Source organism: Eleutherodactylus coqui, chromosome 4 (assembly GCF_035609145.1).
Source record: "Eleutherodactylus coqui strain aEleCoq1 chromosome 4, aEleCoq1.hap1, whole genome shotgun sequence".
Lineage (NCBI taxonomy): Eukaryota > Metazoa > Chordata > Amphibia > Anura > Eleutherodactylidae > Eleutherodactylus > Eleutherodactylus coqui.
In genome coordinates this window covers 229,721,395-229,734,839 of record NC_089840.1, presented here as the reverse complement: position 1 = coordinate 229,734,839, position 13,445 = coordinate 229,721,395, and the positions used below count along the sequence as shown (strand labels likewise).

At 44.2% G+C, this 13,445-nt stretch overlaps 1 protein-coding gene across 1 annotated transcript in view; it reads right to left on the bottom strand.

Annotated features, from left to right (window-relative positions):
* Positions 1-579: 579 nt before the first annotated feature.
* Positions 580-13,445, bottom strand: part of REEP3 (receptor accessory protein 3) — a 131,507-nt gene continuing 118,641 nt past the window's right edge. Inside the window, exons 7-8 of the mRNA XM_066600823.1 lie at positions 6,418-6,566; positions 580-1,076 (exon numbers count right to left, since the gene is read on the bottom strand). Coding sequence (XP_066456920.1) covers positions 1,020-1,076; positions 6,418-6,566 — 206 coding nt within the window. The 3' untranslated portion in view covers positions 580-1,019. The remainder of the gene's footprint in view (positions 1,077-6,417; positions 6,567-13,445) is intronic.

Genomic DNA, 13,445 nt, shown 5'->3' with positions numbered 1-13,445 from the left:
AGCACGCTCATACCAAATGACACTATCCAATCAGTGCTGACTGTGTAGAGACGCACACTACTGATGAAGAGAACGTAACCCCCAGTTGACAACTTATTTATACATTACACAGAATAATAACCGAGGAACGGCACAATGAGGAATGATGTACCAGGATTGTCACTTTATAAGGAAAACGGGTATTTTCTAGAAGCGACACATTTAAAGGGATTCTGTCATCAGGTTCATGGCGTTTGACTCAAAGCTGAGCTCCGAGTCATGGAGGTGGGTTGTGCCGGCCTCTGCCCGCCCACAGCACGCAGAGTGACAGCTCTCTTCCTAGATACAGTCTGCATGCTGCGGGCAGGAAAAGCCTGGCACGGCCCACCTCCATGACTCGGAGCTAAGCTTCAAGTCAAATTTCATGAAATTTCTGGTGAAAGAATCCCTCTACTGGATCATATTTAAGACAACAAAATATACTTTTAAAGACCCTTGTATAGGAGAAGATGATTGGGCACAAACGTTCGATTGCCTGATGATCAGGCTGTGTGAAGCTGCAGCCAATCAACGAACAACAGTCAATGATTATACCGTAAATTGTAAGCTCTTGGGAAAAGAAGGCAGCTTTAATGTCATAGAATGGTCAGAATTTAATAAGGCACTTTAGTGTACAGAAAACACTATTCATAAGACCATGTGTGTTGCATAGAAGTGTAATAAAATGTAATACCTAATGGTATGGCCGAGTCCGCCAGATGCAAATCCATCAAATCCCTTGACCAGGGAGACCTAGATCCGTTGCTTAAGTATTAAGAATAACTTTCTCTTGTACTAAGTGTTGTACTCAAACCCAAAAGAAGCTACAAAATTACAGATATAAAATGTCCCATAGAACATATAAAAAACAAACAGCGATCTTAGAGGTTGCCATCATCTCCTGGGGTCTAATGCCGTTTCTGAAATGTGCAATATTTTAGTCACGCGGAGCATAAAAGATGATTTCAGTACAGCAGTTCAGGGTGTTTAACTATGTGCCTTCAGAAGTAAATTTGGGGTCTTTTCTTCACTTTGTGCTTTAGTGATCCATATCGTATCTGCAAACAGGAAAGACAACTTGTTACTGTCAAACAAAAGTAGTAATGTGAGTAAATCACATGACCCATTGCCACCTTAGAGCCTATAGACATGGAGACGGCTGTTATCTAGTGATTACGTTACCAGGCCATGGGTAGGAGGGGACTTCAAAACGGAAGAGCGGAGTAAGGTATTGCCCCATCAACACGCAACACTTTATGACATGCTTGTAAAATTTTGGAATCAAGTGGCCCAACACCTTTAGGCCTCCTTCACACGGGTGACACGATATAGACGCAAGAAAATGGTAGCGATATCACATCGGTGGTCCATGCGATTTTGCTGCGGTTTCTCACGGAAATACCGCAATTGTGGAGGGCTACAAAGTCGCAAGTGGTGCTACAAAGTCACGTGACTTTGTAGCACCACTTGCGAGGATTTCTTGGGAAGGGAGGGTTAAAATATAAGCCCTACCCTAGAAATAAGCCCCTAGCTGCAGGGAAAAAAAAAAAGAAAAAGAATACATCACCTAGAAGTGCTACCTGGCTCCACTGCATTCTCTCCCCAGTACTGGTCTTCAGCATCTCTTCTGGCCGGGGATTGGAAAATCCCCACCTCCAGGAAGCAGTGCCTCTGATTGGCTGAGGGCTGTGACGCTCAGCCAATCAGAGTCAGCACTCGATGAACCAATCTCAGTCATTCATTGGCTGTGATTGAATCATCGAGCGCTAGCTCTGATTAGCTGAGCCCTGGCCCTCAGCCAATCAGAGGCAGCGCATCCTGGAAGCGGGGATTTTCTAATCCCTGGCCAGAAGCAATGCTAAGACAACTGCCAGGGACCGGGGAGAAGATGGCCCGGGGCCGACCAGCGCTTCTAGGTGATGTATGTGTTTTTTTTACATTTTTTTGCAGCTAGGGCTTAGTTTAGGATTTCCTACTGTCAAAGTTGCATCGTACCACACGAAAACCGCGTTTTTGTGCAAGGCAATGCAGCAGAGAGGTAGGCTCCATATGGAAACATTGGCTACAAAACCTTGCAAGTCGTGTGCATATCGCGAAACCCGCAAGGTTTTTAATTCCCAATGTCGCATGCTACAAAACATTGCAAATGTGAAGTAGCCCATAGAAAAGCATGGGCTTCACATACATGCAATTTGTAACATTGTCGCAACGTGAGAAAATCGCGTTACTTTGTCACCCGTGTGAACGAGGCCTTAAGAGAGGTAAAAACTGATGGATCTATCCTTAGGGACAGCAGCTCATCTGCACAGGCGGTGCAACTCAGAACTATGATTTTTCACAGGCATGAGCCACATTACAATTTCTCCTCGGTCAGGACTTCTACCTACAAAATCTCAGTTTCCTGTCTTTTTGGGGAAAGGAAGTTATTTCACACTGTGTGCTGCAAAATGTTAAAAAGTGGTGCAAAGGGACTTTAAAAAATGGTTGGAGTATAGCAAAAAACCTTACAGGGGTTCTCTGGGACTTTTACTAGTGATGACCAATCCTCAGGATAACGTCAACAGCATTTGATTGGCAGAGGTCTGCCACTTGGGATCCTCGAGCCTGCTGTCAATGTAAACAGCGCTGTCCATATTGCAGGGGTCCAGTTTGATACTGCAAGCACAGCTCTCATTGCATTCAATGGGGGCTGTGCCTATAGCATCAAACCGAGCCGATGCAACGTTGACAGCGCTATCTGCTTCCAGTGCTGTCCACACCGACAGCCGGCCCGGGGGTCAGCTGATCAGAGTGGCAGGCTCAGACTGATCAACTATTGATAGGTCATCAATTCTAAACATTTTTTGAAGAATTCCCCTTTAATCATGAATAAGTGTTGAAAAACATTTTAGATCCAGACACATTTTCTTTGGAATCCATCTGGATGTTTTCTGTTGCTAATGGCTTAATAGATTTTGTCATATAAACAGTCTAGAAAGTTGGAAAGGGAAGCACTGGAATATTCCAAGCACAACTGTACAAAATGTTGTTTGGGGGTAAAACAAACAATATTGATAATGGGCCCAAATGATTTTTAAATGAAATCACAGCAGGTTTTTATCTCAATCTCTGATCATTGCTCTCGGAATTCAGGAGTCTGTAGTTTGTGATTTAGTTACACACAATGACTTGCAGGTGTCCCGGCATTAGATGAAGTCATGGCATTCTTTAGAATGAGGTTCATGTCGATCTGGTGAGTACATTTTTTGTTCTTTTTCAAGTACTAACACCAATGCTGTAGTTTCACCCTGCTCACACAAGTCAGTGTTGGTGTAATGTTTGCATGTGTTTAAGGCCGGCTTCACACGAGCGTGACAGACTCCGCCGCGGAATATTCCGCAGTGAAGACCGTCACGGCGCCCCCCCAGAGACCCCATACTTACCAGCGGAAGATAGCGTGAAGACGCTTCCCCGCCCACCACCGTCGCGTCATGTGACACGCCCACCGCGTCACATGACGCGGCCGGCCGTGTCACGTGACGCGCCGGCTGCGTCATATGACGCGGTGGCGGTAGGCGGGAAAGCGTTTTCACGCTATCTTCCGCTGTGTTACAGCGAGAGATAGCGTGAACGGACAGCTTCCATTGACTGCAATGGAAGCCGTCAGCGCGTATACCCGCGGCAAATAGAGCATGCCGCGGGTGAGGACGGGAGATTTCACGGTGCAAAATTCCGCGGTGGAATTCCGCATCGTGAGCATTGTGCTATTAGGTTCAATAGAACCTAATAGCAGCGGGCAACGCAGCGGATTTTCGCCGCGAATTACGCGGCGTAAATCCGTTCGTGTGAAGGAGGCCTAAGGGCGCATTCACAAGAACGATGTTCTTGTGCGATTTTTCTGCAGTGCGATGAGCATAAAACTCGCACAAATATGAAATCCATTCTTTTGCATGGATTCATTCACACGCATGTTCTATCTTTGTTTTCAATGGGACCTGGAAAGGCACGTGGCAGTCGCATGCTGTGCGAAGTGCATGCGAATGCGATATGATCTTTCCCAATGGAGTCCATGCGAAATACATGTGGAACATATTTAACCCTTTCTAATCCACTGTCTGATGTCTAAAGACATTCTGATTGAAGGCTGTACAGCTCAGATGTCAGAAGACGTCCGGCAGGGTATTCTTACTGTAGATTACTGGCCGCTCTGTTGTTGGAGGCCTCTCCAGCATGTCCCATACCACAGTACTGGCTCTAGCCAGCAGATGGTGCCATTGTATAATGGCAGAAAAAGAAATCCCCCTAGGAAACCCTGAATCTAAAATTGGATTGCAAAGGGTTAATGTAAAACTCTTTGCGGTGAAAAACGCAGATTGGCAAACGCAATATTGGGCCTCAGGCTGGTTTTTACAGTGATTAGCGCGGCGTTTCAAACGCTACACTCAACGCTATAAAATGCCTCATTGGGGCTTCTCAGAGGAACGTTTGAGTGCAGCATTTCTCACCTATATGTTTTCCTCTGATAGCATTCAGCTTGACATAACTTGATTATGGCAAAAAGCCATCATATAACAATATTGTACCCATCACAGTAAGGCCTTATTCACACGAGCGTTTTTACACGGCTAATTTAGCCGCGATAAAAAAATCGTGACCATCTGAAGCATTGGATTCCAATGCATTCATTCAGATGACTGATTTTCGGCCGCGTAAAAACATAGCGCAGGAAAAGATAGAATATCGGCGACCGATATTATTGGCGGCCAGAAGAGATAGGTCTTGCCCTATCTTTTGTCTGATTTTGCTGGTGGCTCCCTTAGATTCCTATGGGAGCCGAACAAAAAGGGAGGAGGAGGAAGTTTAGCAGCGTTCAGAACTGCAAAAAACGTTACAGGTGCCTCTATTTAGGCATTAGAAGATCTGCCGAAGATTTATGCCGATCAAGGGATTTCTGCGCTGCCGCTCATGTGAACGGGCGAGAAGACGCAAATTTTGGCCGCGACTCGATCGCGGCTTTTTTCCGTGCATGCATTGCTTGTGCATAAGAGACCTCAAGGTAGAGGCTTCTACTTCTCTCCATACAAGGGGAATTGCTAACACTTGCAAGTAAATGTAACAAGTTGTGCCATAGAGTACTTTTACATGGACCAAAGAGCGATTTTGACAGATAGTTGCCCCGAGTAAATGCAAGAACTGATAGGGTGCTGAGTGAGAAATCACTCATTAGTGCCATTTGCTTCGTTTTGAATCACTGACACAAAGAAACTAGTAAGCGACTTCTCATTCAGTATGAACAGGCAGTCACTCAGCACTGAGCAACTGCCTGTTCATAGTGAATAGATGTGGGCAGCTGAAAGAGATCTCCGGCATGCTCTGCCTCCATTCACTGAACGACTATCGCTGGGACAGCTGCCGGATGCTTATTCGGCTGACAGTTGTCCCGTCTAAAAGTATCCTGAGTCTCTGCTCATTTCATGTGTGTGGCCTCCGCGTACCGTAAACGGCAAGACGTATGCATTATACAGATGCCTATGTCAGAGATACAGTGGCATCCATCACCTATTGGGTACCATTGTAAAAAAAAAAAACATGCATAGGTTTATCTCTGGATACTGTTAACCCTTTCCAATCCACTGTCTGACCTCTGAAAACATTATGATTTAAGGCTATATAGCTGCGATATTGGAAGACGACCGTCGGGGTTCTCTTACTGTATATTGCCAGCCTCTCTGCTGTTGGAGCCTATCCAATGTGTCACCCCATGCAGTACTGGCTTTAGCCAACAGATAGCGCCATTGTATTACGGCAGAAAAAGAGTAAGCCCCCTAGGAAAACCAGGATACAAATTGGATTGGAAAGGGTTAAATCTAATAGCATATCTACTGTGCTATTCTATTCCCCCCACCTTTTATCTAACAAGTATACTGACGAATTCCGGTTACAAAAAGGCCAATCTTTTGGCCTTCGTCGGGCTAATGTGACCCTATGGACACATTTACTGTGTATGTCGGGAGCTTTCCAAGCGTATACCACAAACATGATGGGAACCTATCCTAATTGAGATTTGTACTTTAAAAACTCAACAAATGGGTCAACTGAAACATTAGTTACATATGGTTACAGCAAGAGCTAGCCAGAAGGCTCCCCAGACAAGACAACACAATAGTGTTAACCTGAATCTTAACAGTATATTTTACTGTATTACTGTGAATCATCACTGCCTCTGCTATCTGGCAGGGAACGCGGTCCTCTCAGAACATATGGAGGAGGGGGGCGATGCACGGTTCATCGAGAGTTTAATAAAACACATACAAACTCTGGGGCTGCATTGTGCTGCTCGGTACTAACGGCTGCCAAAGTAAACGAGCTCTGTTTATAAAGGTACACTGTTAAGGAAAAAGAAGAAGAAGAAGCAAATACCTCTTTACGGCCTTTGATGACCTTTACAGATCTCATGCTCTGCGCTCTCCGAAGCCCCTTTTGCGCATACATTTCATCTTCTGAGTGCGCCCCTTCTGTTTCTTCATCCGATTTGTCATCTCCTGTATCTTTTCTTAAGGAGTTGAATCCTACAAAAATCAAAAAAGAGGGAAAATACGAAGCTGAATAAATGTAGCTGGAACCAAAAATGGGGATTATAAATTAAAGCCTAGCACCATTGTAGTTTAAATTTATAGATAATGCAGAGTGGAATTATAAATGCCATTTTGGAAGTGACTGGAGAAGACAACATGATGCAAGTCTAGATCGGTGCAGATTTCATATAAAACAAACTAAAGGGAGTATCATACATAACACAGTGACAGGAGAAGGGGTCATTGAAATGGCAAAACCATGTACACAGAGGCGGTATTGCAGCACAGGGAGTCTTTACGTCTTCATGCTATGGAGGCATACATGGATTGGCCAAAAGGCATAGGACAGGAACTAATATCAAGAACTAGCATCAATTCCACAAGTGGATAGAACATCTGCAGGATGTTGAGTCATGCCATTTGGATAGCTACCCACAGTTCAGTGGCTTTTTTTGGGAGCGAATGCACCTCTCCACCTCATCCCATAAATGCCCGATTGGGTTCATGTTGGGCAAACGTACAAGCCACACTGTTTTCAGGATGCTCCCCCAGTTCTGGACAACTAAAGCTCCATGGCATTATCCTGCTGGAATAGCCAATCATTCTAGGGATACATGAAGTCCATGAAGGGCTGCAAATACTCAGCAAGCAGTGAAATGGAACAGTGCCAGTCAATTACAAGCTTAGGAGGACCAGCTGACCCAACCCATGCTATGAAAATATAACCCACATTAGTATGGAGCCATCATCAGCCTGCAACAGTGACTTGAAGACAACTGTGGTCCATGGCTCCATGGAGTCTGCGCCACACAAGAACCCTACCATCAGCCCGAAACAATTAAAACCTTAGCTCATCAGCCTATGCCACATGTTGTCAGTCCTCTAGAGTCCAGTTAGAAACCTCATATGCCCAGTTGAGGCGCTGTATTTGGTAGTGGTGTGCTGTTAACAGTGGGACTCTGGTGGGTCTTCTTGCTCCCATATCCCATGCAAGGTAAAGAACGCTGCATTATTCTGCGGGATGTGTGTGTGGGGCCTCTTGTAGTAAATGTGGATGTGATTTCCACTGGTTGCTTGTCTGTATGCACAGAAAATTCCAGCCAGACACTCCTAGTCACGATGATTAAGCACCTGTGGGTGGTATTGCCCGCTATGATGTTTTCCTGGTACACATGCGACACTGGATCGAGGAATCTTAAAATGCCCACATATTCAGAAATGGAACGTCCAATACATCTGGCTCCCACTATCAAGCCTCGTTTGAACATCGATAATCCACGTCGCCTTGCCATGAGCCTGCTGGCCGTTGTTCAACCTCATTCACAACATAAAACCTCACAACTTATACAGGTGTGGACATTCTCAAGCCGCCACCTGAGGTAACCCCACTTCATAAGTAACTTACATATTGCTATCCCATGACTTTTGGCATGTCAGTGTACATACTGTACCTGATGGAACAGGTCAACTTTCTTTGTGTCAATTTTATACAAAACACAAAAAAGCTTCTTTTTGAAGTCAGAGGCATATGTAGCTAGCGTATACTCCTGCAGACATCTATGGGTGCTGTACTGTGTCTATACAACTTATGTTCACGAGGACTTTTACAATTAATCCATTCTTCCACTTCTAATAGGGTCTCTAAAGATCAAAGATCTCTCACCAACCATTAGTTTAGATAATGCATGTTCATACATATGACAGACATTAGAGCTCTTAAAAAGGTGTCCTAGAAAATCGAAAATAAATGTTTGCAGGAACCCCCATGATCACTAGAATGGAGGTCTCAAGACCATTTGTTCCTACTCATACACAAGACCATGGTGTGAAGGGGTTTGAATGCAGGGGCAGTCAAGCATTCATGCCTTCACTCCATGCAAACTTAGTGCACTTCAGAGGACTTGGACAAGCTATTACAATTTGGCCTTGGTAACAGTTGTAAGATCCTCACTCTTGCCCATTCTCCATTCTTATGACCGGTTCTGAGACCCTCCATATGTAAGTTATAGTCAATAACAAGGGTCAGATGTTTTTCTGGACTTCTTCTCATTAATTCCATTGAACACTGCTAGGGTCAGTCACTGGCCAGCTACAAATTGCTATTCACAAACTATTACTAATTTATTATTTGCCACTATGGCTTAGCACATTGCAGACTCGGGCCTTATTGTTTACTGGCGTTGCCTGTGGCACTCCCTGGAGACAGCTCAGTATTTAATGTCATGGTCTGCTAAGTCCACAACTATTTCTAGGGACAAAGTTAGAAAATTCAGCACTATGTCTGGATGTCGGGGACAATTGGCAGCTGTGTACTATACTTCACTTTAATATGGAAAGTAAAATCTGGAACTAGTCACAGCGTGAGGACAGTCAAGTTAAACAGACTCACTCGCTCCATATATGTATATACATAGCAAGGAAGCAATAGTCACAGATACATTTTATATGCGGGGCTGGTATGCTGTATTTGGATATCCTTTACAGAAGAGACTAGACAAGCTGGAACGAGAGACACACAAAGCAATGCCGGACCACTCTTTGGTCCGTCTTGGATAAACAGACTTTCACAGGCAAAAGCCTTGTTGAACTTGGAGCAGTGGAACTTTCTAAAAGGAAGATAAAACATTAGAAAAAGCCAAGACTAACAGAAGCCGTGGAACAATAAGATGAATATATGGTTTAAACACTTCTACCAGGATGATGTAAAGTGGAAATTAACCATGGGGTTTCGGCATGCTCCAGAGTCTATAAGTCACAAGAGTGGATTGCATTAGTAATATTAAGCTTTTTTGCTGCCAGGAGAATTCACATATTTTGCCAAACTCAAAATCTAAATTTCAACATAGAAAAAAAATAATCATATCACACCCCCATACCCATATTTTCTGAAAGTAGATATCTGGCATCTTACTTATGTGCATATATTTCCAAGAGGAGTATGCATGCTCTTATAAGTTTCCTCACACACCTTCTAGGTGTTCTCCTTAAGGAGAGATGATACCCTTCCCGATGAGAAAGTGGAATACTCTTACTTACTAAGATAATACTAGGTTTGCTGCCTGATCTACCCATTTCCAACAAGCTGATGGCTCTATAGCACTATATGAAGTATGGATAGACAAAACATGCTATGGATATTAGGAGCCTTTCACAGCCTTGTAGCCACCAAGTATGTACTAAAAAGTAAGTCCATGCCTCAGCTGTGGCACCCAGTACAGGTTGGTTGCGTTCCTTAAGAACTTGTGCAGAACTCCTCCCCACAAGTCTTGCAATGGTAGCAAATAAGGAGATTAGGGGTAAACAAGCACCAATGTGGTTAGGGGTTCAGTAATATTAATCTGCACTACAAGAGGGTCCATTTTTAGGTTTTTGCTCCTGGAGCTACATAGAGGTGAGGGTGCCTAATATGGAAGTTGATGTTGGCGTGGCCTGGCAAGAAGAAACTAGATAGATCTCATGACTATTCAAAGCCAAAGTACAAGAAGTTTCTCACTGGAGGCTTCTCAGGAGAACAGCGAGAACGTTCCTTCGAAGAACAAGGACTGTTCCCGCGCTAATCATTACAGTATTAATATGCATGGAACAAGCCTAGTGCTAGAATTGCAGGATTGATTACCCGGGTTCTCTTCGTGGACGAGACACATCCATGAAAGAGCCGTAAATGTATCAATCTGGTAAGAGTTTCACCATCATATTAAGGTAGGGTTTATCAACAACACTTCTATATACAGAAGGGTTTTGTCTCATTTGTACGGTGAACAACAAACGGTCACCTCCAAAAACCAACAGCTGATGCCTGTAACATGCCCAGTTGGCCAACCTGATAGGACATGCTTATGGAGGAGTTTAGGGTGGGTTGGCCATGTTGGACGGCAAACAGTTAGGTCTTATCAGCTTTGGTACTTATTACTTTGTCTCGGTAGTAGTTAATGTGCTTGTTGCCTTTGTAGGGTAATCTGAGAGAATACTACTGCTCACTACGGGTCTTTTGGGTTAATGGAATTAGCGAAGAAGTGTCGCTAGTATGAGACTTCCATCAATTAGTAGGAGAAAAGCTTCTGCTTCTCTCTGGAGGACATGAACCGATTCTTCAATGATTCCAATGGTTCGTTTACCTCCGTAGCAGCACATTATGGAAAATTATACACGGTTCCAGCAAGCGGACACCCCATTATCATATTTTTGGTGGCCCTTCTAGCAAAAAGGACTGTAAAAAGCTGATATCCCTTTAAATAACTCCCATACATCCAACAGCCTTATGTGTTCACGGTCATCATTGGGTCATTTTGAAAATCTAGTCCTTCATGTGGCTTAGTAGCCGTTAAAAAGATGCTCTGGTGAATGTAGATTAAGATCCACGTAATTTCCAGTTAGGCCGGCTTCACATGGACATATTTGCGTGCGTATTTGTGCATACGATACGCAGTGAACAGAACCCATTGATTTCAATAGGTTTATTCACATGCGCATATTTTGCGTGCGTATTTTGGCTGCACAAAAAAAACACTGAACATGCTCTAACTTTCTGCATATTGGTGCACCAAAGATCCCCATAGAAGGTAATGGAGAGGAGTACGGTAAAACACTGCGTAATTGCACTGGATAAAGATCACATCTAGAACTAATTAGCCATTGCAACTGATGCGTTTGTTTGCTAAGCGCATAATAAACATGTCCTACGGGCAAAAAAAAGATAGTAGAATACGCCGATACGCAGCAATAAAAGCCTCGTCCATAGCGCAAAAACGTTACGTTGCGCCGTAAAGGCCTGTTCAGACCTAATTATAGCCTTTGTCAAGGAGTTCTGTTTAAAATCCTGAAAACGGACGTTTTGGGGAATTTAAACGAAACCCCTGATCGGGTATCAGACAGTGGACACAAAGTCCTGGCACGAGGCACACCTATTCGTATAGGTAATGAGTAACTTCAACTGCTTGTAACTTTGCAGAATATGTAGAACTTGTGGGAGTTCTCTAAAGAATTTGTCTGTAATGGCGTATGCACACAGCTGTATTACAGCTGAATTTTGTAAGGAGCCATAATAGGGGGCCATGGAAGTCCACCAGTCCTCTAATGCACCCTCAAACTACCAATGTCTTTGTTTTCATATATGGTGACATTTTCTGGCAGATTCCCTGCATATTTGATAAGACAAAAAATATCCGGCTCCATTGATTGCTATATGCATGGAAGGGTTCACCCAAATCTCTATATTATGACAGCTCCATAAGTTATATAGGCGAATCCATTTTAGTGGGGGTCCTGAATTCATCACATTCTCAAAAATCAGTGAGGACCTCATATTTGAAGCAACCCCTTTAACCCCTTCAGTGGCAGGTTTAGCACATTTCAACACTGATTTTTAAGAGATTTTCCGGGCGTGCCACTAAAGGGGTTAAGGAGAAAAACAAAATAATTATCCTATCTGTAGAATAAAACTAGATTCTACAAAGAACCACTAGGTGGCAGAAGTGGCATTCAGTGGTGCCCTGAAATCCTCTGTAACGCAGACATCAGGGTTCCATTATTTCCTACTTCCTGTCTCTTTTCAAAACAAACCGATCTACATCACATCTATGAACACGCAGATTATTATGAAAGGTCCTAAATTATTTGGATTACAATAGCCATATGAATTGTTTTACTTGATGAAACGGCGGTCCCTACGGTGAACATGAGAATTAGTTAGGACTTTTTCCATTACTAACACATCGCTATTTATTGGTAATTCCGTCTACGGTGACTTAACTCCAAAATCAAGAAATCTGTTTTACTTTATGGAAGCCTCAGATTTCCCGTTCTGCGGGAACGAGGCGCTCGGCGTGAGACTCTGAGCGGCTCCATTAAAATTCCTGGTAGACTAGCAGCGCATTGTGTATTGCAGTCATGTCTGCACAGCGCTGAACGATTTCCAGACTGGCTTCTCTGAAATCTTTTTATCTTCCATTTTTTTCTCCACTTGCTTATGAATTCACATCTTCTACATTGTATTCTATCACCGTGAAGCCTGCTAGATAGGCTAGTCAAGTGTCTGGGGAAAATAGCAATATATCAGCCAGACATTCTGCAAATTATGTTGAGATTAACACACTGTGTGATTATATATTATAAAGGAGGACTTTGTTTTCCTGCTGCAGTAGGAGGCCGGGTGCCTGACCGGCTTCTTGGAAGGAACATGCCATCTTTGTAGGGTATTTGAACGCACGCATATCATACCGTGGAGTAACTGGAGGGGACACAAAAATGCAAGAGCAAGACCGGGGACCCACAAAGAAGAGAAGGATTACTAGTGCAGTTTATACAGCACTAGGTGATATGCCCATGTGTTGTACGGCGATTTTATGAATAGCTAAGGTGACCAGACGTCCTGAATTAGGCGGCACAGTCCCGCTTTGGGACGCTGTGTCCCGCGTTCCGCTGGGACCACAGCGGGACAACCACTTAGGGACGTCGGGTCACCATTCTAGTGATTATCAGCAGGGGTGCCGCAGCTCCTAAGCCAGTAATCACTCTGCAGCGCCGCAGGCCGGATGTACACACTAATGGCAGTGTGTGCATCAGGACTCTTCGTCCCCTCCTCCCCTGGCCATTCCTCTTTGGTTCCACAAGAGAAGAGGAGGTGGTGGAAGCGCTGTGGCAGGCGCACACACTTGCGCCCACCAGCAGCAGCGCTGAGAGGAGAGTCGGCATTGTGAAGACCAGGATGAGGTAAGTATAGGGGTTTAGGGTGAGTGCTAATACTATGAGGATACCATGGGGGTCACTACTGTTGCTGGGGCAACGGTGGGGGTCACAATTGCTAGGGGATACTGTGGGGTTTCAACACAATTGCTGGGGATACTGTGGGGGGTCACTAGTATTGCTGCGGATACT